General features: G+C 35.7%; 2 protein-coding genes across 4 annotated transcripts in view; one reads left to right on the forward strand and one right to left on the reverse strand.

Annotated features, from left to right (window-relative positions):
* The first annotated feature begins 1835 nt into the window (after positions 1-1835).
* Positions 1836-14097, forward strand: MPPE1 (metallophosphoesterase 1). 2 transcript variants are annotated; one of them, XM_081950535.1, is made up of 10 exons: positions 1839-2363; positions 4484-4858; positions 6475-6583; positions 7841-7944; positions 8129-8209; positions 9042-9150; positions 10606-10677; positions 10778-10900; positions 12281-12421; positions 13623-14097. In XM_081950535.1, exons 2-10 carry the CDS (start codon positions 4602-4604, stop codon positions 13803-13805), a joined length of 1179 nt encoding a protein of 392 aa, XP_081806661.1. In that variant the 5' UTR covers positions 1839-2363; positions 4484-4601; the 3' UTR covers positions 13806-14097. The 2 variants fall into 2 exon arrangements, with proteins under 2 accessions (XP_081806660.1, XP_081806661.1); XM_081950534.1 differs by having other exon boundaries at positions 1836-4858.
* A 1595-nt stretch (positions 14098-15692) lies between these two features.
* GNAL (G protein subunit alpha L) overlaps positions 15693-26078 on the reverse strand; it is a 106372-nt gene continuing 95986 nt past the window's right edge. For both annotated transcript variants that reach the window (XM_081950532.1, XM_081950533.1), the window contains exons 6-12: positions 21819-21873; positions 21214-21287; positions 19684-19742; positions 19326-19446; positions 18714-18844; positions 17922-17989; positions 15693-17294 (exon numbers count right to left, since the gene is read on the reverse strand). In XM_081950532.1, the coding sequence (XP_081806658.1) occupies positions 17148-17294; positions 17922-17989; positions 18714-18844; positions 19326-19446; positions 19684-19742; positions 21214-21287; positions 21819-21873 (655 nt within the window). In that variant the 3' untranslated portion in view covers positions 15693-17147. The remainder of the gene's footprint in view (positions 17295-17921; positions 17990-18713; positions 18845-19325; positions 19447-19683; positions 19743-21213; positions 21288-21818; positions 21874-26078) is intronic.

Below are 26078 nucleotides of genomic sequence, written 5' to 3' on the forward strand. Positions count from 1 at the left end.
GAAAAAAATTATGTAATAGGTCTTGAACCAGTGGTCCCCAAACTTTATGGCTTGGTGACCCAGCGGGGAAAGAGAGGAGAACCAGCCCATGGCGTGTGTGTGCCAACCATCATTTGCCCAAATGTGCTGGCCAACTGCTCACATGGCCCAGTTCCAATTGGGCCACAGCCTGGTAGTGGGCTACAGCCTGGGGGTTGGGGATCCCTGTTTTAAACTAATAAGATGATTTATCTGTAAGCCTATGATATACTGGTACTTGCTAAATAATTTGCCTATAAAATAGTTCATGTTTGTTTAGGTTTGGGCTCCATAGGGGCAGATCTCAGTGAGATGACTGTGACAACATCTAATGTTACCTAGAATTTGGGTTCAAAGAAAAGAATGTCTGATTAAAAATGTCTTAACAGCATTTTTAATATATTTTTTTAATTGTTAGTGTCCCTTATCACACTCTTAAGGCTTACATAAAATGCTAAGAACCTTTTTAAAAATGTAAATGATATAGCTTTTATTCTTTGATACATATATTCTGTAGGTATATCCTCTTAAAAGTATATTTTTAAATATAAGAATTGCTGACTTAAATTATTGAAGATAGTTCTTCTATTTCTGTTGCAGACTATTTAGAGGAAATAGATTTCTTTCTTTTGGAGTTCAGATCTGAGCACAGGACAGAAACTGCATATGTCACTTTAGCAAATGACTGGGTTGAGTCCTAGATAAGGGTGTGTAGGAGTCCTGCCCTTATTCAAGAAACTGAGGCTCACCCACAGAACATAATTGGTCACAAGAAAGAACAGGCAACCTGTTTCAAATATTTAGGAGTAGCTATGCTTGATCGAGGCTCACTGCAAATATGCAGCTGCCACTGGACAAAAGATCTGCAAATTGAAGCTCTTCTTGCTTTTTATACACATTTAAAACAGTTTCCCCCCTGTCAACTTAACAGTACCCTGTTTATTATATTAAAAATGACAGTTTGGTGACAACTTTTGGAAGTCTGCTATGGACTGCACCTAAAACTTGAAGATTCTGCATGACCTGCTTTAATACACAAGTCTTTGCTCAGAAAGCCTATCGATCTCTGGTTTTCTCCTACCCTGAATAAGGATATGGTCCACCTCCTCCGGTACCTTAGGCTAATTTTAAACAGCACCGTTTCTGTGCTCGGTACTGCCTGATGTTGGAACGGTTCTTTGGACCAAGGCGACACTGCTGCGCCGATTGCATCCGAATGCCCCGATCGCCATGGAAACGCCTAGCCGGTAGGAACCTGCAGAGCAGCCCCTTAGCCCGACGCAAATATGAAGAGTCAGCAAGAATTACTCATCCCGACACCCCGCGAGGCCAGCGCGATCCAGGTAGGGATGCCCGCTCAGACCCCGATCTTCTCAAGCGGGCGAATGGGAGACGCGGAAAGTAGCTTTCCATCGATTGCACCCCAGGCCGGTGTTGTATAACTTCCGCAAAACGGAAGACTTTTCCGTAGATGCGGCGGCTGTGTGCGCGCGCGCGCGCACACACACACCACACACGTGCGTGCCTGGCGGGTGACCCTGCCTGCTTTCTTTCATTACCGCCCCTCTTTTCTTCCGGGGTTTGGTGGTGCAGCTCCTGCGTCAGCTGCTCCCGACGGCCTCACGAAGCGGAGGAGAAGCTTTCCCACGGGCGGGTTTCGTTCTTGGAGCGGAAGATCCGCTGCCGCCCCCCCCCCCAGCCCCGCTCCCTCCTCGGTGAGTTGCAGCAACGCTCAGAAGCGCCTTGAGCAGCGAGATGAGCGCAAAGAAATTTGACTTCGACCTAATCGTCCTTGCGCTGAAAGGTTGCCTTGTTTGCAGGGTCGGAAGGAAGGAGAAATTGAGGGATCCTGGTTGGCTGAAATAGATTCGCATTTCGATCCCGATTTACGATTCGAACTGATTTCTGTTTCGTCTCCCGAGCTTTCTGCGCTGGGAGAACTCGAGGAAGAGCTGCCGTTGCTGCTGCTCCTCCAAGCCAGAAGCGGGTCGGGTTCATGTATGGCGCGGAGGCGTGGTTTGCGTGGATCGGTGTGTCACGCATTTGGCATTGCCAAGCCGTTGCCGCAGTTCATCGCGGCGGGACTAAAGACGTCGCCTTTGGGCTTCCGGCGTTGAAAGATGGGTCTTCTTTGTCCCATTTCATTTTAGTCTATCTGGATGGAAGGTCACAAAGTAACGAGAAAAGCTTTGAAGTTTAGCATTAACGCTTTCGATGGGGTGGGTGCTTCATCCACTCAAAGCGAGGCGGAGGAAAATGAGGAGCTGTCGCTCGATTGAAATATTTGAAATTGTGCCCAGGAATCGCTTTGTGCTCCTTGTTCTTCCTATGTTTAGCCCCCAGGTGTGCTCTCTACTTCATGAGCCTTTAGTTGCAGGGTGTCCAACCTTGGCAACTTTTAAGACCTGTGGACTTTGGGAATTCTGGGAGTTGAAGCCCACAAGTCTTAAAGCTGGTCCTAATGAAAATTATGTTAATGCTGAACTAAGTTGACCCAGAGGATTTCAGAATGTGCGATAGTAATCTGATAAAATGACACCCCCCCAATAAAATAGTTTATTTCCTGGAGTTAGAATTGGGAAAGAAACAATGCTATTTACTTTTAATAATTACATCTTAATATGTATATGTTATATTGGTACAACTTTAGAAAACAAAACGATTTCCAACAAAAATGGAAATTCCCTGAAATCTCATTTTGCTTTGCTTTGTCCCCCCCCCCCTCAAAACAGCCCTTCTCATTCACCAAGGCCATGCAAAAGGTGTTTGCTTTGAATCAGCAGTTCTCTTAAACTGCTGCAGCTTGCAAAACACTGGCAGGATCCAACTATTCCAAAGGTGCTTTTTCAAGAGGCAACTGGACTTTGTTTTCCTTTGAACTTTGTCTTTCTTCTTCAGCTCACAAAGCTGCTTGGATGAGAAGCGAAAACGAGAAAATCAAAGTCCAGTTGTGTCTTGAAAAAGCATCTTTGGGATAACCATGAACTGGATGACTGAGAATCTCCATAGACATTTAGCTATGGACATTGGCAGGATCTAACTTGCTTTAGGAGTATTCCCAGAGTAGCTGCACTCAGGGTGACAGTAACAGCCAAATTCCTGGCAGCCTGGCTTGGTGCTTATCAGTCCCCCCCCCCCCCTCTGTTGCAATTCCCTCTGCAGAGCTGGTTTCCAGGCATGAATGCTGCTGTCTGAAAAGGGAAAGCACTGTATTAAAGACGCACACACACAAAAAGAATGTTCAGAGCTAGGGGCATAGTTTTGCATCAAGGAGGTGAGTCTGTTCAGAAAGGAGGAAGGCATTTTCTGTTGGCCCTCCATCCAACCTACATTAGTAATCTTGGTTAATTGTTATGGGACAAGAATGGCCTTAGAAAGTAAGGTAAGATTTTTTGATGGTCCCTGGAAATAACCAGAGCTGAAAATAACTCAATTTGGCTGTACTCCTTTGAAATCCTTGCAACCTACATAAAAAGCACAAGATGAAACGAAAGGAAATGGAATGTGCCACAGCTACACTAATGAATAGAAATTAAATGGTTATTGTTGCAGTGTTGTATTAATTTAAATATTAAAAGATTTACAGCTGTTCTTTTGATACTACAAAAATAGTAAACATTACTCTTTCAGTTCTATTGCTGAGTGATGAGCAGGTAGTCCCAAAGGTCCCTCTTCTTCAAGAGGCAACTGGACTTTCTGGTTTTTCTTTCAAGACAGTTCACTTCTCATCCAAGAAGCTTCTTCAGAGCTGAAGATGAGAATGAGACATCTTCAAAGAAAAACCAGAAAGTCCAGTTACCTCTTGAAAAAGCATCTTTGGAGCAACCATGACCTGGATGACTGAGAATCTTCATAGATGTTGAGTGAGTAAATAAAGCATTGAAAAACCCTTCAGGATTTCAGTGAAAATCTCTTTAAGTGTGAAATGAATGATGGTTGTCTTGGGTAGAGAAATGGGCACAGAGCTAGAGAAAGGGCTCACAGAATGGAGATTTACAGTACAGAATCAGAAAATGTCTGATATGTAAAGCAATTTATGGTCAACAATTTTGAGATCAGAATGGCAGAATGGTTTAGAGTTAATCAGCTTCTAATTCAAAATAGTTATTTTTAAGCCAAAAATTTCAATTAAAAAAATAAGTATCACAAATATTACTATTTCTCAGTATTTTTTGTAAAAAATGTTGATAATAGATATGTATTTTATTATAATTAAGTTAATTTGGTAAATTTTCTAGAACCTATCACTATAAAATATTATAGAGCAACGCCATGTGCTTTGGTTAGAAGAATGAAGCTATACGGTATTGAGTTCAATGGGGCTTATAACCAAATCATTTTAAAGCAATTGCTATACGTTCTTATTTATTGCATTGTTTAATTGGGATATACAAGTGAATGAGGCTGATAATGTAGTTTGTATTCAGTAGCGGCCCTATAAAATTTCTTTCCTTGTCTCTTACAGGTTTTTTTTGCTGATGAGAAGAATCACATGAAATACACAGTAATGTACATTTGATTTAGGACATGAAAAAAGGGACATTGGTGATACTTCTATGGAAAATGTGCTGCAGTAGGCTGAGATGGCAATGAACCATTATTCTTTGAGAAAAAGAGGCATTTTTATGCTGAAACTTATTTGTTTTACTCTGACAGTGTTCATTTTCTGTGAATTTTTAATTTATTATGTAGTTATAATTCAATGTCATTGGCCGGAATTGAAAAATCAGACTCTGGGGACTAACAAACAGAATTCACATTCTGTCTTGAAAACCATCTTTTTATCAGATCCTCATTTGCTTGGTAGAATCAATGGACATTGGTTGGACAAGCTAAGGAGGTAGGAGCCAAAATAACTTGTTGCTTTTGGTTTGTGGAAGCATTTGTTGCATGCTGAATAATTAAATTTTACAAACCTAAAAATTTATAAGCTGATCATCTACTTTCTAACTTATTGAATGTTGATTCAGTTTAATATTGTTAAAATCTCGGTGTAGTTGCTCTCATAAGGGAAGAATGAATCTTGTATTTCATTGAGCAACATCATTTGAAGGAACAATCATTTTTAATATCATCTTCTTCATTCCGTATTGCTTTAACACATTAAAACCAAAACAGTGTTCCAGAGTACAGGTGTTCTGCAATGTTTGAAACAGCTTCATACTGTGATTTAAAAATTATTTATTTAATTGATTTATATAGTCACCTATCTTAGTACATGGCTCTAAGCAGCTCACATGAAAACAAATAAAGATTTATACACATATAAAACACATAGCAGCCTCATAAAATAGCCCTCAGCACAGCCAAGAAAATATTTAATATACATGTGTTGCATAATAAAATACTGTTATTTATTTTAAATTTTACAATAGTATATATATATGCATATTTTTCTTGTTTTATAAAAGTTGAAAGGAAGGAGATAAGAAGGAGTTATGCAGGAGGCAAAGGGCAGCTGCACTTGGGTAAAGCAGCCTTGACGTTTGTTATCAAAGTTGCCTTTCAATTCCTTGTGCTCAGCCTCATAATCAGAGCCCAGAGACATAGTTTCAAATTGTGGTTGTTGACTGAAGCAATCACATGGGCTTAGCAAGCAAATCAATCACATCTTAATGACTGCTTCACTTAATGACCAAATTTCCAGTCCCAGTTGTTGTATATTAAGGACTATATTTACCAGCATGTTGTCATAATTCATGTTGTTGTATATTTTTCTGAAGAATAAATCTTGTTACAGTATCCTGTCACCAAGTTAGTTTGTCTAACTGTCCTTCCCAATCTCTTTATTACACCATTAATTTCTCTGGTGTCTTCAAGGTCTAAAAAGTTTCCATTTTATATGGCGAGGTTTTCCCCCTAATAAACTTTTCTTCAGTCTTTCCCATTCTTGCTGCAAGTTACAGAGTCTAGATGGGTGGCCTGCTGTTTTTGGATAATGCCAGGAATTCATAAGTAATTTGAGAATGTTTGCTTCCTTTTGAATTTGTGTCGCAACAATGGAAAAGTCACAGTATTTTTTTTCTACTGTCTGACTAATCAAGAATAATTCTTTTTTACTTTGGGATTATAATAACTTAACGTGCAATTATTTCCTTTCTCTAAAATGTGTATGTTCCACCCTTATACCTTAGCAGTTTAACTGGTCTTTGGGCGTACCAGGCCATTTCCAAAGTACCTTCTTCTATTTCTTATTTGACAAATCTGATTTCCCCAAACTTCTGCTAGATTCAAAATAGCACATTTTGAGTGAGTCTCTGTTGTTCTCCAGTGTAACCAAAATCCTAAAACATAGATGTTTGTTCCAGGTTATTAAAAATGATATTCCATACAATGTTAAAAGAGAAGGCCACTCCATACCCAGCTACTTTTAATCCAGATTTTATAATTGCTTCATAATATTTATAATGTTAATTAAAATATGGTGGTTTTGTATCCCCCCCCCTCCCCTGCTAGGGAATGGCAAATGGAGAGGGCCTTCCAAACTGCCCTATGGCTTCTGCAGCCAGAAATAGTCTTTATTCTGGGTGATATCTTTGATGAAGGAAAATGGAGCTCTTCCCAGGTTTGTGTTCCTGAATTGGTATTCCTAGCAAAACAGATGCCTTTAGAATAGATTAGAAGAGAATAGAATAGAATTCTTTATTGGCCAAGTGTGAAGTGTGTTAATAAGTGAATAAAAGCCTAAGGCCAGGAGTAGTTAATTCTTAATTAGAATCTTAATTATTAAATGAAAGCTGTTTATGATTATGGAAGCATTATCAGTATTTAAATTTGTATTTATAGATGGTACTTTGCACAATAGATATGCCAACTGAGAAAATATTGGCAGTGTTGGTATCAGTTCTTTTAGCACAGATAACTTTTGTGTATTATTGCAAGTTCCTATAAGTTGCATTTTAAAATGAACCTTAACAATTCCCATTTTTCTGGTCCTACATACCGACTCAAATGCAGCTGAAACATTTTATTTTCTTAATTAATTAACCAGTTTACTGAAGTATTCAGATAATTCATGTACAAATATACATACAAACACACACACACATTAGGAAACTGTGGACAAAGAAAAATGCAGATGAAATTTGTGTAGGTTTGTGAGAAGGGAAAAAAACAAATTAAAGAATAAATAGAATAGAATGAAAAATGAGAAAAAAGAGCAACTGTATAAAATTGAATTTGGCAGATTTGCGGTTCCTACAATAGTAGTAATTAAATTCATGACCAAGTGTTTCTTCTAAAGTAAAACACACTGCATTTCCCCCCCCCCAATGATCAGTGTAAAATTCAGTAGATGTCTTGGGTAGATTATTTTTATGGCATTGAAGCCAAATTTATATTCAGAACACTGTTAAGAAAGTGAACTGTGGGTTGGGGTAAATTGGACACATTATGAACAAATAGGGCTGATAAATAAAAATAAAATATGTAGAAATCTTTATTGAGTTGAAAAGTTTTTTTATGATACTAAGAATTACTCTAATATATTAGTATCTAAACATTCAACAGTCCTACGTGGGGAAAAATAACTTAATGCAAGATGCTTTATTTAAAGAAATTCACTGGTGCTCTTTATCTTCTTTGAGATTTATTTTTTCTGACTACAAGGTAGGAAATAGTCTATTTTAATTTTTAATATATAAAAATGAATTTCAATATGTTATGGAATTGCTTGCTTTATCTCAAGGCATTGTCTACTGATCCTTTTTTCTTAACAAATTCAGGAATAATAAAAACAAAAACTTAAAAATAATAATCAGTATTTATTTTTATTTAAAAAAGATTCTAGCACTTAAATTTTTAAACATTTTTTTTTTTGCAGGCCTGGTCAGATGATGTAAGGCGCTATCAAAAAATATTTTGGCATCCAAAACACACAGAAGTATTTGGTATTGTTGGCAATCATGACATTGGCTTTCATTATGAGTAAGCATTGTTTTAAAATTGTAGGATATAGATTAAAATATTGGTTTATAGTGAAGATGGTCCACTGTTTACAGACCAAATGGAAATTTTGCTCTAATTCAATCATAGTATGTTTTCTCTATGCCAGGACCTATGGTGTTTATTACGGTATAATAAAGTGCTGTCTTTTATTATACGCTCCTAGGATGACATCGTTCAAGTTAGAACGTTTCTCTAAAGTTTTCAACTTCTCTTCAGAAAAAATAATAACTCGGAAAGGGATAAAGTGAGTATAACTTTTTTTAAAATTTACTGGGATTTTTATTATTGTGCCTGATCTTTGTTCCTGGGCATTTACATCAAAACGTTAGTTTCATGATGGTTAATTTTCATTAAGGTTAATTTTTGGCTATCCAGAAAATATATTTTTAATATTTTTCTGCTGAAAGGATAAGAACTGTTGCTTGTAATCTGTTTCCTCCCAATCTGGTATTAATTATATTAAGCCATATAATATTATTATATTTATAAAATGTATTCCAAGTCTGCTCTTAACATTTGGGTTTTAATTGAACTGCAGTCCTTTCTATAGAAATGTGTATTCATTTCCTGTTATTATAGATAAACAGTATTTTAAGATTATGCATGGTTTAAAGTTTAAACTCCATTTTTGTATCACTGTTAATGCCTAGTAACCAATGATACATTGATTGGGTTTTGCCTAGTTAACGTGTAACACAGAGAATCTTATGAAACTTAAGTGTTAAGATCAACATTTATGATTATAGGTATCCACTATGAGGATTATTTTTCTTCCTTGATTATTCACTACCTTTGGCAGGTTCTGAACAAACCCAGGGAGAATTCTCATTTTTAACATGGCCTTGCCTGTTGTAACTCAAAGGTGCTATGTATAGTACAAAGAAGTATCTGATGGAAGGAATTTTCTTCTGCATCTTCCCAGGCCTCTTTGGAGGATGGGAATTCACTTGAGCGCATTAGGAATATATTTGGTGGGGAAGTCTTCTTAAGCTGTGTGGGTTTACTTTCCATGTTTAGGATATGGGATTTTCTAATTTATTGGCAGTAACTTGCATATTTCCTTCTTATATTCTTAGCTTTCTTATAGTCAACAGTGTTGCTCTTGAAGGTGACAGGTGTATAATTTGCAGAACAGCAGAAGCCAAACTCATTGAACTTTCCCACCAACTGAATTGCTCATTGAAGGTAGGCATATAACTATTTTGGGGGAAAGCTTATCAAGGTAGGGATGAAATGCTATTGGTTTGGACAGGTTCGCCCGAATCGGTAGTAAAAAATGCTACCGGTTTGAGTGAACAGGTAGTAAAAAAATGCTACCGGATCAGGAGAACTGGTATTTCTGTTGATCAGCTGTGACACATGATTTATATTAGCTAGAATTGTTGGCTTTCCTGCTTTCTAGCTAATCTAAATCGCATGGAACAGCAGATTCCTCCCCTCGCTGTTCTACTTTCCTACTTTCGGTAGCAGGCTGCCTACCTGCCCAGATGTCATCACGTCCCATTTTTGACGCTCTGCACATGCGTGGAAAGTCCTGCACATGTGTGGAGATGGGCGCACGCTCACATTGGCGAACTGGTAACGAAGGCAAGTTAATTTCACCCCTGTATCAAGGTAAAGAACAACTCCTCCAGAATAATTATAAACTAAGTCCTTCCCAAATTATTATTCAGGTGAACTCACAAGCTTTCAGCAAAACTCAGTTTTCCTCTAAAAATAATGTGTTCTCTTCATTGAAATGAACGAGAAAGCCCTTATAAGTGAGGATTCTATCCTTGGGCATTGGGAAAACCAGAATGAAATTGTGGCTAATAAAAGAACAGCAGCACCATCAAATCTGCTGTTCTTTTAGTATTGTAATCATCTTCAGAAATCCTTTTTGTGTCTTGAATTTAGTAGTTTATTATACCAGTTTATTTATGGATTTCTCAACCCTACATCACTTCCCAAAATAAGCCCTTGATATAGCAGGGCTTACCTACTCTTTAAATTAATTAAACTGATAGTTTGATGTTTGTTAAATTTATAAAGAACTGAAGGTAGTATACTTAGTGCTTCTTCCTCTGTAATGGGTTGAGAGTGTAACTTTGAGCAGAAAGAAAAGCAGTAGCCGAGTCTACTGAGAGACCAAAGAAAGAGACAGAATTGTAATTAAGAAAGCATCTCAGGCTTGACTGCCCCCTTCCCGTTTCCTTGAAGATAAAGGGAGTGAGGAAGCATATTCACATTTGCAGATTTTATTACCCTAACCTCATTAATAAAAGTAGTATTAGCATTCAAAAATTTGGTTTCCTAGTCTATCTTGAAGGGCTGATACCCTCAGTACTTATGACTGCTTTCTTTTTTCGTGTATTGTGTGCGTAGACATTGTTCTGAAACCTCCTGGGAGATTCTGCTAAAATACATATATATCTTCCAGACATTTTCTGCCTATCTGTATGTAACTCAAGTGGTATCTAAAACTGACTCACCCATTCTTTGAACATGAGAGGGGTATCTTCTTTTAGAACATCCAATTTTATATACCTGTATCATCCCCTCAATTCTAATGAAATACTAAGTTTTCCTTAAAAACCTTGACTTTTTTATTGGTTGCTCTGTGTAAGGTACATATTAAATAATTCTGGTTTTTGTTGGCAGGAACAAAATCAACATAAAAAAAGCTGTAGTAATGTGGATAAGGTCCCAACCTCGGCTCCAATTCTATTGCAGGTAAGTTGATTCTGATAGAATGAGATCTCTGCACTTTATTTACCCTGGATATATTGAGAAACTTTATTTGGAACTATTTTGTACTTTTCATTCTTCTTAGCATTATCCTCTTTATAGAAGAAGTGACTCAGAATGTACAGGAGAAGATTCTGTTCCCCTGGAGAAAAAGAATGACCGCTTCAGAGAGAAATATGACGTGCTTTCTCAAGAAGCTTCCCAGAAGGTATTTTTGTTTTGACCAGAGGCTTTGCATTACTTAAGTGTTAACTGTTGAGTTGTGTTAACAAAGAAAAACTCTGAATTTTCCCTTTTTAGAAGTTGAATGGTGGAATTTCTTTCTTTTAGGAAATATTTACACACAATGTTTTAGTCACAAAGTAACCTAGGCAAGAGGGGGTTTCCTTTGTCTTCACGACATCTGGAGTTTGGGAGACATTCTTCCTCTTTTATGAAAAATGACGGCATAATGTTGCATTGTTAAAGAAAGATGCTGTACCGTATGTGGGAGGTTTTGTCTTTTACTGTATTCGCTTACAAAACATTCACCAATTTTCAATGATACAAGTCTATTTAAAGATGACCTAATTTGTGCAAAGCGTAGAGCTTACTTTGCAACTTTGTACTAAGAGTCAAAATTGTACCCCTCTGTCTGAGTTGGATTTCAGATGATGTATGTTAGGAATTCTGCTTCAGCTTCCTGAAAAACTCCCTGAAACTCCATCTGTGTAGGGCATCACATTATTAATGAGCTCTAATGAAGAATCTTGATAATGAAGAATCTATTGAGGGATATCCTAAGAAAAATATATATTTTATCTTTAAATATAAGGCTTGTATGTTTCACTGCCTACAAATAGACAAAGGGTAGGGAACAGGCTAAGTAGAATAATTCATGGTGGTTGAGTGTAAATGAACAGTTAAGCTTGGGTATACTGTTCAACTGCTTCCTCATGTGTCATGAAAGCAGTGACTAAATAAAGTTTATAATATGGAAACTATTGTTCCTGGCTTCATTCTCCCAAACAAGCTAAATAACTAAGATTAAACTATGCTTCTGGTTGTTAGGAATTTGCCAGAGCCTCCAATTTTGGACCAAAATATCGTGCAAGAGATTTCTGCAATTCTGTCCCAGTCTTTGTGGCTCAAAGCTCTGCTGGGTGGGAAAGTTTGAAATCTGAGATCCAACATATCTGAGGATTACCATACAGCAAAAAATATTTTATCTGCAAGCATATCATCCTTAGCATGCTTATTTGTTCATGATATGCCAGAGTGAATTCAACCATTATATAATGGTTCCCCGAGCCCTACTAAGTCAAAGATTCCTGTGTAATGCTGAACCATTCCTCTCCCAAAGATGTGGTGGACAAGTGTTTTGGAATCAGCTATGTGTCAAAACTGAGTTACTTCTGGTATTACTGAGGCGATCTGATAGCACTTTATGGATCGATGGATAACAACTCTAATAAATTACTGATTAAAGTAATTTACTGATTAAACTGATTAAAATGACTGAGGGGAAACTGAAAGCAAGATGTGTTGTGTGGTGGAGTTATTTCCTAAAGTAGAAATGGTAACAGTGCTGTTTTATTCCACTTTACAGCTATTGTGGTGGTTTCATCCTCGATTGATTCTGAGTGGCCATACCCATAGTGCCTGTGAAGTGCTTCATAATGGTAACATTCATGAAATCAGTGTTCCATCATTCAGTTGGAGGAACAGAAACAATCCTAGTTTCATAATGGTAAATTTAAATAATGTTTATTTCATCAGATATTTTTTCATAATATAAATCAACATAGCAATCAGCTATTTTCTCAGACTGATGCTACCTGTAAAAAAAAGCAAAACAGAACAGCTCCTTCCATCCTCTCCAAAAGTACACTTAAGTTGAATACAAAGCACCCGCTTTATAAAGCACATACACGTGGAGAGCCGTCTAGCTTGTAGAGTGCAAAGTAAGGTTTATGGTACAATTCTAAATGCAAGCATATTTAGTACGTTTCTATAAAGAGGATGCAGTGTAAACAATCTGACTACAACAATCGTCAGTAGTCTGCAACAAACAGTATTGAGACTTGCTTTTGCTTGACTGATTTATTCACAAGACCACCTTTTCCCTCTGGGATTCTTTGTTTTTCAAAAGTGCAAATTATATTTATAGGGCAGCAAAATTCTGTTCAGAGGAACTTAATTCACAGTTTGCTTTGGGTATACTAGATTACAATTCTTAATAAACCCGGAGCACAACAAAAAATTCTTGGTTCTAAGCCTTGTTTTAAATGATGCTATTTTCAAAACTGATTCTAGGCTAACTTTCCTTTTTCAGCCCCTTGAGCTTCAGGAAAGGCAAAGCAATTATAGCTCTATTGTAATTTTTAATTCATAGATGAAAATCTGTCTCATTTTAGGGAACATGATTTTAAATTGTTCTCCTTGAGAAGCATACTTTCACCTATATTTTCCTTAAACTCATTATTTAACAATCTAGCAGGTCATGTTTGTAACACCTGGATGCTTACCTATGGGGCTAGATTATCCATAATTCCACTCCCTTCCCAATTCTATAAGAATGGAGCTACGTTGTATTTATTTCATGCAATTTCAAATGCTTAGTTCCCCCAATTATATAGCAACCATTAGTATAATTAAGGGTTTTAAGCTGTTAACTATATAAGTCTTCCCTTGCCCGGTTCAAATAACAGCTGTTGTGTTCTGGAAGGTCCTTTTTCACATGGCACAAAATGTTCACACAGGGCAGTTCGGTGCTTAATTGCAAAACAACTATCATTAGAAGTTTCAGAGTTGTCTGCATCTCTTGAACCATGAACAATTGAAAGTACTGCTACTTTAAGAAGAACTAAGCTTCCCTCTCCCTTAATAGAATCTTCAATATCTACAGCCATTTGCCTCAGACCTTCTAAACTCTTGCTTCCATTTTCCAGGGCAGCATAACATCAACAGAGGTCTCGCTCTACAAGTGCTTTCTTCCTTATGAGAACACAGTAATAGCCATTTACTGTACAGCAGGATCTGTGCTGGTGGTCCTCATTCTGGGTCACTTTCAGCCCCTTCTTTCCCCTTATCATTTTGTTCAGCGTTTAATCACTAAGTATAAAGCACTATGAAAAGTCAGACACTTGGAATCAGTCACTGACACACCAAAGCTAAAGAACAATCCATCAGACTACATTCATGCCAGCAAATGCGTACTTGAATTGCTAGCCCAAAGGCAAACTGCTCTTACAGACAGAAAGCTCTAGACAGTTGATAGGACTTTTTCTTTTTTTTTTACTACAGGATAAAGTAACTGCTTCATGCTGTACAAAAATATTGTAATCTACAATCAAACGAATGGTTTTCTTGCTAAAGTTTTTTTGTATCAAATATGTATATTAAAAGTTTGTAACTGTACACTAAGCTCTACAAGCCTCCTTTTGTGTCTGCACTAGTGCCCTATGCTGTTAGAGGCTCAGTCTTTGTAATAGAAAAAGAATTTTAAAGTGTTATTGCTGCATGACCATCTGAAGTGGTACTTCATTTCCTTGATATCAGCAATACAAGATGTAGTTATTTTACAGCAAGGTATTACCAAAACAGAAGCAAAACATAATTATAATCACTGACATAATTTTCTACCCTCATGAGTCACTTTTAAATTAGATGTAAATAGTTTTAGATGGTAGTCATGTGACAGCATCAACAACAACAACAACAAAAAAAAAACCTTTGCTAATAAGTTTGCAGAGTATTGGCAAACCAGGTAGAAAACTGAGAAGAAGCCTCTTGCACATTCAGAATAAGGGTGTGCATTCTGCGTCCATGAACACATGGACTGGAGCTTGGCTGAACATTTCCCCTGGAATAAGATGTAAACAACTACTGTTAGATTCACACAGAGTTTTTATGGTATGACTCAGTTTGTGTGACTGACTATTTCCCCCAAGAGAAATAAACCTTACTGGAAAACTTTGCATACCATTCCTAAATGTTTAAGTCCTATCTGATTAATAGCATTAAAAAAGTGCTTAAGTATGCAACTTAAAAAGGCAGTATAAATTAAGCTGCAGAAATGTATAGACTTGGTTTTTTTAATCTACTTATATAAACTTTAAAGATAATTTTATTCAGTAAAGAAGAGTTTAGGTTAGCCTTCCTCAGAATGTTGTCCACCTAAGAATTGAGACAATAGATCCCAAAATTTCCAGGCATGCTGGAAAGAGTTCTAGAAGTTGTAAACAAAATCTATTTGGGGAGCATTAGATTAAAATTGTCTGAAAGATTGAATATAATCTGTGACATTTGCAGCAAACAATTATAATAATCTACCCCATTCCTTTCAATAATAGAACCATCCTTTTTTAAAAAAAACAGGCAGTAGTTTACATTTTCACTGCTTTGTCTTTAGAGGAAATATGAATCTTTAGACTGGTATGTCTTCATCATATCAAAATAAGTGTCTTTCAATCATCTTGGAAACATAACAAGGTTATGACTGAATACAGTATGTCAAAGTACCAGTTTCAGAGTGGATCTAAAATGCTTCAAAATCAGAATATCTTGACAGATTACTAGCCCGATTCTTTTGCAGAGATACAATTGTTTCTCAGTTTCTAAAAGTGATCTGGGGTTATATATGCAATAAACATGCCTTCCTAATTTAAAAATAGTTTCACATTATGCCATCAAAATATTTTAAGAGTAATTTATCTTCATAGCAAAAGGCAAAGATAACCCAAGTGTTATAATCTATGAAGTTCTGAATTTGTTATTGCATCTACAAATTTTAAATATTGGTACAGATTTTCTCAGGCACTGGAAACTGTACTCTGACATAATGCCTATGTATAAAATATAAAACAATTTCATAGTTACCGAGAAAGGCATGCCTTATTGCTACACCAATTCTTGCTTTTATGCTGAACTGTACCACAACTTATTTTGTGAATGTCATTTGCATAAATTATTCAAGTTTGAAAAAACATTATGATTCTACAATATTTAAAATTAAACCATTTTCTAAGATCTGTTTATTAAGAGAAATAAATACGTCATTTTGTAATTCTCCTGGGCCAAACACAAGGATTACACCTTTTTTCTTTCTTGCAATTTGCACAATAAAAGCAGCTGTTGCAACAAAGATTGAAAAAAAAAATCCTTATCTAATGGTGCCTTTACACATTCACAATCTGCAATTGTGAACGGTTTATGAATGACCAAAGAATTACTGAACATAGTTTTAAAGGTAAAACAAGATATTCCCATGAAACTTACACCAGGTTGCAATTTGGACACTTAAATCAATTTTTAAAGCTGAGTATGAAAGGCTATTGCTGCTACAGTAGCAGCAATTACTTACTTGGAAAGTTAATATGACTAAAATTTGCATAATTTATAATTTTTATACTAAAGAACATTTTATATAAATCAGAAAAAAACCCCTAAACTCTACAGAGTTTTTTTCAAACCTCCAGTCACTGCTGTAGGTAGAGTTGACATCAAGCTGTACAGCGCAATCAAAAACATACATCTTAGCTCATTTTACAGGTACAGCCATAATCAAGGCACAAAGATCTTCTACAAGTATTTTCTTCAATAAAATTGTACAAAATAATATTACACTTTACAGTCTGTACAATATAATAAACCAGCAGTAAAACAAAAAAAATATATATTATATATTATATATATATATTATATATATATATTTATATTTTTTATAGAAGACTGATGTCCAAAAATGATCTAAATTAATCGAATCATTTGTGGACAGAAGAAATATGGTATGTGAAGGTGAATTTTCTGCCTAAATGCAATAGGCTGAAAAAGTAGCTCTAAATTCAAAAGCCTGAGGTGTAAAGAGACTCTTAGCTCCAAACCTCCCAAAATTGCTTACCTACTCTATTCCTGGGCCAGCAATGGCTTAGAAGAGGAGGTCACTTCATCAGTTGACCTGCAACTCAGTTCGTTAAAAACTCAATGTAATAAATATCATAGTGCTGCTACATCATGCATGTATACATCCCCAACAGTATTTTCTAATTCTGAAGCAAAGTGCATTATTCCCTTTCTTTCTGTATATCAAGTACTCTTCAGTGTCATGACACAAAAGGAACCCTCCAAAAACATTCTAGGTATGACACAGTGTCATCTAACTAGCAGATACCAGCTTGAACTAACAAGTCTGCTGAAAAAAAATTAGCAGACTATGTCCAATTAATTAAACATAAACAAAAATTTACAACCAAATCAAAGGAAACAGAGGTAGCCAAAGACTTCAGTGGAATGACAAAGAAGTGGCATATAAAAATAAAACACACATATTGTCCCTAAAGCATGGGCTGGCTAGAAAGTCTAATAAAAGTAAACGAACTGAGGAGGCAGATGGATCTAGTATCTCTTCCTCTACTTCATCTGAGGAAGCCAAGAAAGAAAGATGCTTAAAACCACGGACTCCATGGTGTCCTTAATTACAATAGTTCATACTGGCGAAGATGCATTCTCTGAATGATGTCTCTACAATCATTGAATACTCTCCGAATATTTTCTGTGTCAACTGCACACGTGAAATGTGGATAGCAATAATGCTTTCCATCTCCGGTTGCCGTACTTATTCGCTGTAAGAGATAATGAAAAAGTTGCTGAGAACAAAGATGGATAAAAGCACTCCTGGGAAATGACAACAAGATGCAGGAAGATTTGATCAGCGTAGCACCATCTCAAGCTAACGTGTCAAAAATTATGCATTAAACACATTTATTCAAGGAATGCTTGGATGTTCCAAAGATAAAAACCCCAACTTGTCTAAAACTGAATAAGTAACCAGACAGTAAACTGAATATATTAACTTTGCAACCTACTCACCAGGTAAGCTTAGCCTGATTTTCCACTAAAAAAGTGATATAGTATTATAAGTTTATTTCACTGCAGCTTATTACAAATCACAGCTAAAAAACACACAGAAAAATATATGAGCAGTTAATGTTTCATGTATGGCCACAATCAAGATGTTGAGGGTAAGAAAAGTGGGGTTTTATGGTAGCATGCTTTTTTTTTTGCATGCTTTGCATAGCTTATAAAGAGAGGTGATGATTTAAAAAATGGGCTATAATGGTTTGTAATTCAATGATGACTTGTTTCAAGATAACAGTTGCTTTTATAACAAAGCTTATAGAAAAATAAAACATATCGGTATTCAAACTAATTTATAAAGTTAATACAATGTTTAAAAAATCAATACTTACTAAAAATTCATCCCGAATAAAAAACTTTGCTCTTGTAACTTTGGGATCTTCTCCTGCATCTGGTGTTGCTGTAATGAACATAGATTCATAGATTGAACATATTCAAATATATTCAATATGAATTTTAAAAATGTGTGCATGGTGTCTTTATTTTCATGCAAAACCGATATATATATATCGGAAGTCACAATACAGAATATAGTGAAGCATACTGGGTTCAGGTTGGCAAAGAAGTAGGACAATACCCTCCACTTATTTATTCAACCTACTTGCTGCCATCTGTATTAAGGAAATCTGGATTCAAAATAGATGAGTGTGATTGTAATATTAGAGAAGGGAAGATCAATAATCCATGCTAGGGTGCTGTTACTACTCTGATATGCAAAACTGCAAAGGAGCAATTGGTATGTGAATGGAAACAAAAGTTGGGCTTTGAAGAAGCAAGTCAGAGTCTTGATACTTTTGAACTGTGATGTTGGATTACACTCCTGAGAATACTATGAACAAACAAATCATGGATCATTGAATAAATAAGGCATACATTTTGGGAAGATGTAGCTCTCTGGAGAAGATTCTAATGCTAAGAAAATGGAAAGAAAGAGAAGAGAATGACCAGCAGCAAGGTGGGTAGTCAATTATTGTACCACTGGAAGACCAGTTTAGGGACAGAATATTTTCATGCAGAAAAAAAAATCTATCTAAGAGCTCATACTGACTTGATGGCACAAAAGTAATCAATCTCATAAACATTCAAATTATTTAAGCATAAGAGACTTTAGTTAAGAAACTTACCATCTTCAGGTACAGTGTAACGTACAAATTCGGGAAAATAATCTTCAATTTTAGACTTCCCTGCCAAGACTTTTTCAGCAAGCATGTCTTGTTTGTTCAAGAACAAAATGATAGAAATTGTCCGTAACCACCTGTGAAGACCCAAAGATTAATTCAGTTAAACAGATCTATAATATCTGCTGACATTTATATTTTCTAAGATAAAACAGCCATCTAAGAAGGAAAATCTTTTTTTGGACCAACTGGGAGTTACGGCATATACATTGAAACCAAATATCTATTAAATCTGAACTGAAGTAACTGATGTTCTTTGAGGTAACATTGTTGACATAAAAACAATATAAACTGATGCAATCGCTGAGTCAAACATTGAGTCAATTGTCCAACTGTTTTAGAATGGGAAGTCCATTAAGTCAAGGTTTTACTACATCTCATCAGTTCCTGTTTATAATGATGCTAAGAAAACCAGGTACTAATCAGAGGTTGCAACAATTATTAAAATCTGAATAGAAATCTTGATTTGTTCTAACAGATTTTTCACAAAAATCCTCCACCCATCCTAGATACATTTTTACCAAACCAATGCAGCTGATTTATGCATGGGTATCTTGCCTATTGTTCCAGATGCTTTTGAAGAGGTCTAAGGACTCGCACAATCTGTTTGTGTTGTTGTCTTCTCTTATGACCATATTGTAGCTGCTACAGGCCACAACGAAGATAATAGCTGTGACATCTAAGGAAGAACATACCATAGATAGAACATAAAGAGTAAGACTTAATCAGAAACACTTATGCTTCCCATATATGATGATAAATGCAGTGTAAATTACCGGTATACATATAAACAAAATTATTAGATTTTATAAAGGATGAAACAATAAGCCCCGATAAATAAAAATAATACATATTTACAATAAGAAATAAACAACAAGCATTCAGACCAAATACAGATTTTGAAAATATTTCTTACCATTAAAGCACTGGATCCATTTTCTTCTTTCATCTCTCTGACCACCTACATCAAACATGCTGTTGAAATACAGAGACTATTATTCTTTGTGAATGTACAAAAAACCCCACATTTTCCTAATGTGCACTTACTTTTGCAAATGGAAATGAAACTGCAATAAATACTGCATGAAAGCAAAATGGAACATTCTTTTGTAATATCTGCTGTCAAACTTTAGTTAAGTTTCATTTGTAAGTCTTAAACATAGCCCTAGCTACCTTTAGGTCAAATTTAGGAAAGGGCAGACTAAATAGTAGGTGGCCATTTAGTATTGATTAGCTCAGCTGAAAATAGAGGGGAATAGTACGGTCGAGTACAAATGTAACAGCAATTCTAAAGCTATATTCAAAGCTAAATAAAAACAATTGGGCAAACCAACTTAGAGATAGGGGATTCCATTTGAATTTGAATTTTATTTGATTTCTAGACTGCCCCCTCTCCGCGAAGGGACTCGGGCGGTGTACAGGAACCACATTAAAAAACCATATACATAATAAATACCCTTAAAATCAAATTAAATCTAGAACCTTGTACAAATTGATAAAAATTAAAACTCGGCCTAAAACCAACCCATAGAATTTAAAAATGCAGACTTGAGGTGGGTAAGCTGGGATTAGGCCAGGCCGGCTGAATTGAACAGGTGGGTTTTAAGCTTCTTACGGAAGGAGCGGAGGTCTGTAGTTGTTCTGATATCAGGGGGAAGGTCATTCCAGAGGGTCGGGCCCATCACAGAGAAGGCCCTTCCCCTGGGCGTCGCCCGCTGGCACAGCCTAGTGGACGGCACCCGGAGAAGTCCCTCTCTGTGTGAGCGGATCGGCCGAAGGGATGTATGGGGCAGGATTTGTAAGAAAGGATGGAGTTTACAATTTCAGTAACTATTTCAGAAACTTTTGCAATATATTCAATTGTATTAGAATGATATGAGCAACTATTTTAATATATAATAATATAATCCTTAAGAGGTGACTAGCCTAGAGAATATTTTAGACAAAAACGAACAGGCAGCTTTGATAATATGAAAAGTATTAGGTAAGAAAAAGGTTATTACAGCCAAAGGAATAGACAATTAGTAATAATATTCTTATTTATGAAAGAGCTTTCTTATTTAGCAAAAATTTAAAGTTGTCCATTACATTAGCTCTATCAATTAATGCATTCTTGTTCTTTTAACTCATTATATATGAATTAATAGAAACATTAGTTTATATATTAAAGATTACTATACTAATCTTCTATACTAAATATTTAAGGTCCACAGACTAACACATCAAGCAAAAATACTTAGCAAATATTAAATAATGTCCTATGCTAGAAACATCCTGGTCAGCACTGACTAATGAATATGCCTTGATCTCTTACCCTGTATGTCATAAATGAGCAATTTATTTTAGAAAACCTCGTAATTAAAAATGTTTATTATGTCTGCATTTAATTGTTTCCATTGTTTTATAAAACATGACACAAATTAAAGGTTATTATTACTGTACTTACTGAAAATTTACTTTGTCTACTTGGAATCTTGTCTCAAAAATCCCAGAAGTCAAAACCCTGCATCTTAAGAGATCCTAGAAATGAAAAACAATTGGGCCTGTGAAATTTTCCATTTTAATTAAGCAAATTTGGCCTCATATAATTAAAGCAGTGAGCACAAGCTACTGTATGAATTCAAATCAGACAATGTCAAAGATAATTCTGAACAATTATTTAAATATTAGACAGAATTATAATGTTACAGGCAGTAGCAGAATTATTTTACTTTTTGTTCACAGAATGGGGTGATTTTCTTTTCACCCCAAAATTCCACTCCACAAACCTCTTAAACCTTTCCTCAATTTCAGAAACAACTTGGCACACAATAAGGGAAGTGTTAAAGCCTTGTGTACTCACAAAGCTACTCTCAAAATTCCTTTTCTATTGGAATCATAAAGAGCAATTTTAACATGAACAGCATATATGATGTTAAACTATGGCTGGGATAAATGAATAAAAAGATTATTGAATTAAACATATTTCCCAATTTAAGCCTGCTTGAATTCATTTAATTTATTAAAGGTGATTTTCATACTAATTCACATTTGTTACTCCATTTTACTCACCTGATCTGTGGGCGTGTAATCAGGCAGACTGACACTGTCTATTCTTTCTAGGAAGCTGAAAGAAAACATACATTTTTAACCATAAAAACCCAACATCCTGCGCACAAATGCACTCCCGTTTCGGCACTCGGTACTGAAAAGGTTCGCCAACACTGCATTATACTAAGGAGTTTTTTTTTTTGAAAGATTATGTATCCATGTTGATGCAACCAATCAATATCTTCCAGGGAGTCAATGTTTTCTTTTAAACACTGTTCAGGCAAAATTTTAGGAATAATGGACTCTCATAAGGTTTTGCTCATGCTTACTTTCTAATCTAGGGATTTTAGAAAAATATATAATTCTCACAAAAGACATAGGTCTACCAGGGAAATGGAACTGTGATAAATTTCTTAGAGGAGATGTAAGAACCAGTAGGATCTGTATCTGATTTACCAAAGTATGCAAAAACTATTACCATGGCAATAAGATGGATAATAAGACTTAATGAACAGTACGAGCATTGAGCAGGAAAGAGTGCTCTAGTATTTTTCCAAATTAACAGTTTAGCAGCACTTCACAAGCTGCTGGGAGGAAATTGCAGCATCCAGGTACTTGAAGAATAAATGAAAATCAATTAGAGTTGGGGATAGATGTCAGTTTCTAAGAGTAGTAAAGACATTTAGAGCATTGGCTAGACAGAATGTAGAGGGCACTTGTTAGATAATAACATGGCTACTTTGGTCCAGTGGTTAAAGCACCAGGCTAGAAACAAGGAGACTGTAAGTTCTAGTCCTGCCTTAGGTATGAAAGCTGGGTGAATTTGGGCCAATCTCTCTTTTTTAGCCATGATCTCAGGGTTGAATAAGCTGGTTGGTTAATTCCTATTGCAACCAATGGACCAATACTTAGTTATTAGAAAAAAGAAAAGAAAATAGTGTGCTTGTGGGGAAAATGCTAGGAAAAAAATTCACTAATGAAGAAACACCATCCTTCATGCCACATTGAGACCCAAAAGCAACTAAAATGTCCAACTATTCTAACTGCTCTTTCTGACATCTTTTTGCAAAGCCCTGCAATCTGGGTCTCTGCTATGAAATACACCTTTTCATTGGAAACCAGGCAGGTACTGAATATTTTTTGACGTCTTTGTACCATTTTATATCATTTGGGAGGTTCATAGAAATGCTGTTGTTGACTATAACTGTTAGCCCCCCCCCCCAATTATAAGCATGGCAATGTTTATTTTTATAAACATCAAGCAGATATACCATTTCTACATCCTGTTATTTTTAAAAAGGCATCAAGAAAGGGGGAAAAAAAAGGAAAGAAAGTGGATTCGTAGTGAACACGTTTTTGTTTTTGCACCGATGTGCTTCTGGGTTGAATAAAATCTAGAAAAATATTATTTTCAAACAATTTACATAGGAGAGATATACAAATTAATCCTCTCTACCAATAGGGAAACTCTCCTTCACATGTACCTCTGGTGTTTTCCTTAAAAAAAAAATAGAATAAGACAGTTGGAAGGGACCAGAGGATTAGAGGTGTCTTAGTCCATACCCCTACTCAAACAGGAAAGCGTATGCCATTTCAGACAAATGGTTGTCCAATCTCTCCTTAAAAACTTCCTGTGTTGGAGCAACCATAACTGTTGGAGGCAAGTTGTTCCAATTGACTTTCAGGAAATTTCTCCTTAGTTCTAATGTTGGTTCTCTTCTTGATTAATTTCCATCCATTGCTTCCGTTCCTGCCTTTAGGTGCTTTGGAGAATAGGTGGCAGCCCCTCAGATATTGGAATTCCTTTGGTATTTTGTGCTAACCCAATATTTTTAAAATATTATATTATACCAGTAAAATTATACAAATACAGAATAAATACATTAAAATTAAAATGTGCAGAAAAAGAAGGAAAACCTCCCTCTTTTTCCCCAGAAAGTATAAACAACACTAAGAACTTACCACTATCTCTTAAAATAAAACCAAACATCTTTTCATTCAATATCTCATCCCATTTCTATAAACTACAATCTTATTTCTCCCCATTAAACAACAAATTTTCAGTATGGATTATCAGATATAAAAACATAAGAATTACAACTAATATTAAAAAAAACTTTAAGTAATGTCCAAAATACTAAATAACAATCACTTAAGGGACATCTTGCTCTGAGATGAGAGGGAGAGTGTGTGTATGTGTGTGTGTGTGTGTATCTATCTCAAGATGGGTGGCAAACAAATTTAATAAATATATAAACAAGGCTTAAGTACTGTTATTATTTTAAAAGTAGAATGAAATGTATTTTTGGTTACTGATATTATAATCTATCTTTAGATTCTTAAGTATCTTTAGCCAAGTTGCCTAGGAAATACAGCAGACACTTTGTTTTTGACAAGCTATCTCTAAATGTTGTCTTATGTAGGCTGACAATTCATAAATATTGATTTTGATCCACACTTGTTTTATGCAATAATATAGAATGTATGTTCAAAAATAAAATAGTTACATTATGTAGAATGAAGGAGTAGAATAGTCAATTATTTTGTTCTTCTAAAATGATCACACTGAATTCAACATGAATACTCTGGATTCTGAAATAATATATATCTCAGCAACTTTTTTACATTCAAGAAATTTTAAACAGAACTATTAAACAACTTAATTAAATTAAACAATAAGGGACGCAGTGGCTCAGTGGCTAAGACGCTGAGCTTGTTGATCAGAAGGTCGGCAGTTCAGCGGTTTGAATTCCTAGTGCCACATGATGGAGTGAACTCCCATTACTTGTTACAGTTTCTGCCAACCTAGCAGTTCGAAAGCACGTAAAAAATGCAAGTAGAAAAATAGGGATCACTTTGGTGGGAAAGTAACAGTGCTCCGTGCGCCTTTGGCGTTTAGTCATGCCGGCCACATGAGCATGAAGACGTCTTCGGACAGCGCTGGCTCTTTGGCTTAGAAACGGAGATGAGCACCATCCCTAGAGCCAGAAACGACTAGCACACACGTGTATGTGTGTGTGTGGAATCTTTACCTTCACTAAACAACTACTTCTTTGGCAGCTGTTGTTATATACACCACAATATTCAAATGCTAGTAAATACATCAAATATATCTTCAGATTCTTAGTGCTTTGTTAAGATTATTTTTAAAAGGAAGTTCTCAGCTGAACTATGTCTTGCAGTGACTATATCCTTTCTTATGAAACTCATTACATAATAATATGAAGGATTTAGTAACGGCTAGAGATTTTTTAGGTTTCCTTGTTCTATTTTTTTAGACTGAATGAAAATTGGTTGCAAAATATTAACTGCTTGATCGCTTTCTAAGAATAATGTTGTGTGAACCAAAAAGCAAACCCAAAAAGACTTTTTCTGCCACTAGCTAAGAAAAAACAGCTTCATTGGAGCAGGAAAAGTTTCTGAGCTATCTAGAACATCACATAGCTAAAGCTGGACCATCTTTCTTGACAAATTAGAATGAAGTACATCAGTAGTTTCTTCAATATCTCAGAGAAATTTGACAATCTTCCAGAAATGGAGATAAATCCATCAATTTCCAGCACTTTTAAATATGCTATATTAATGACAATTTTTACACAATTAGCTTGAAGCTTGGCACAATTGTAGATTTTGTTTATATATAAATCAGAGATGACAACTTACAGTACAAGAACAGTAATTTTTATAAGCAACACCCTGTTTTAAGTGGCACATCTTTTTTTAAAAAATTACTTTGCCTCTAGAAGAACTCTTACAATACCTGCTTAAAATGCTGTGCATCTTTTGTTAACTGCCTTTTCAATAGGACGGAAACAGCCTGCAGAGGGCAGAGAACACTGCATGCACTATAACAGATGACATAATCTGTGGGCAAATGATTCTAATCATTCAGTATTCCAAACAGTTCACATGGAGTGGCAAGGTTAACAGAGGCCTTCAAGGGATTTTGCTTTCCAACAACCACTTAAAAATCAATCTGTTTTAGTTGAAACTGAATACTTTCAAAAGTATTCTGATTTTAAAGCTATTTAAGCAACGAACATACTTTGCACCAAAATGATTACTGTGTTCAGCTTGTCTTAAAAGGGCTAGAAATCATGTGAATATAAATGGTAGCCAGACATATATTTTGATGCATATTTATCAGTTGCTTAACATTCCCTAAGTATTAGATAATGTACAAAATATTTACAGACACAAGCCCGAAGAGTTAAGCACACCAAGCTATAAATTTCCCACAGGCTTGCAGTTTTCAAAAGCTTGCATACATTTCGTTTTTTC

This window comes from Natrix helvetica (assembly GCF_964273705.1).
Source record: "Natrix helvetica genome assembly, chromosome: 4".
NCBI classification, from domain to species: Eukaryota; Metazoa; Chordata; class Lepidosauria; order Squamata; family Natricidae; genus Natrix; species Natrix helvetica.

Excerpts from the sequence above, each read along its gene's own strand:
- MPPE1 (XM_081950534.1), top strand. The coding sequence starts at position 4,602 with ATGGCAATGAACCATTATTCTTTGAGAAAAAGAGGCATTTTTATGCTG. Across the intron at positions 4,859-6,474 it reads TGGTTGGACAAGCTAAGGAG|GGAATGGCAAATGGAGAGGG; the intron begins GTAGGAGCCAAA and ends CTCCCCTGCTAG. Across the intron at positions 10,678-10,777 it reads CGGCTCCAATTCTATTGCAG|CATTATCCTCTTTATAGAAG; the intron begins GTAAGTTGATTC and ends CATTCTTCTTAG.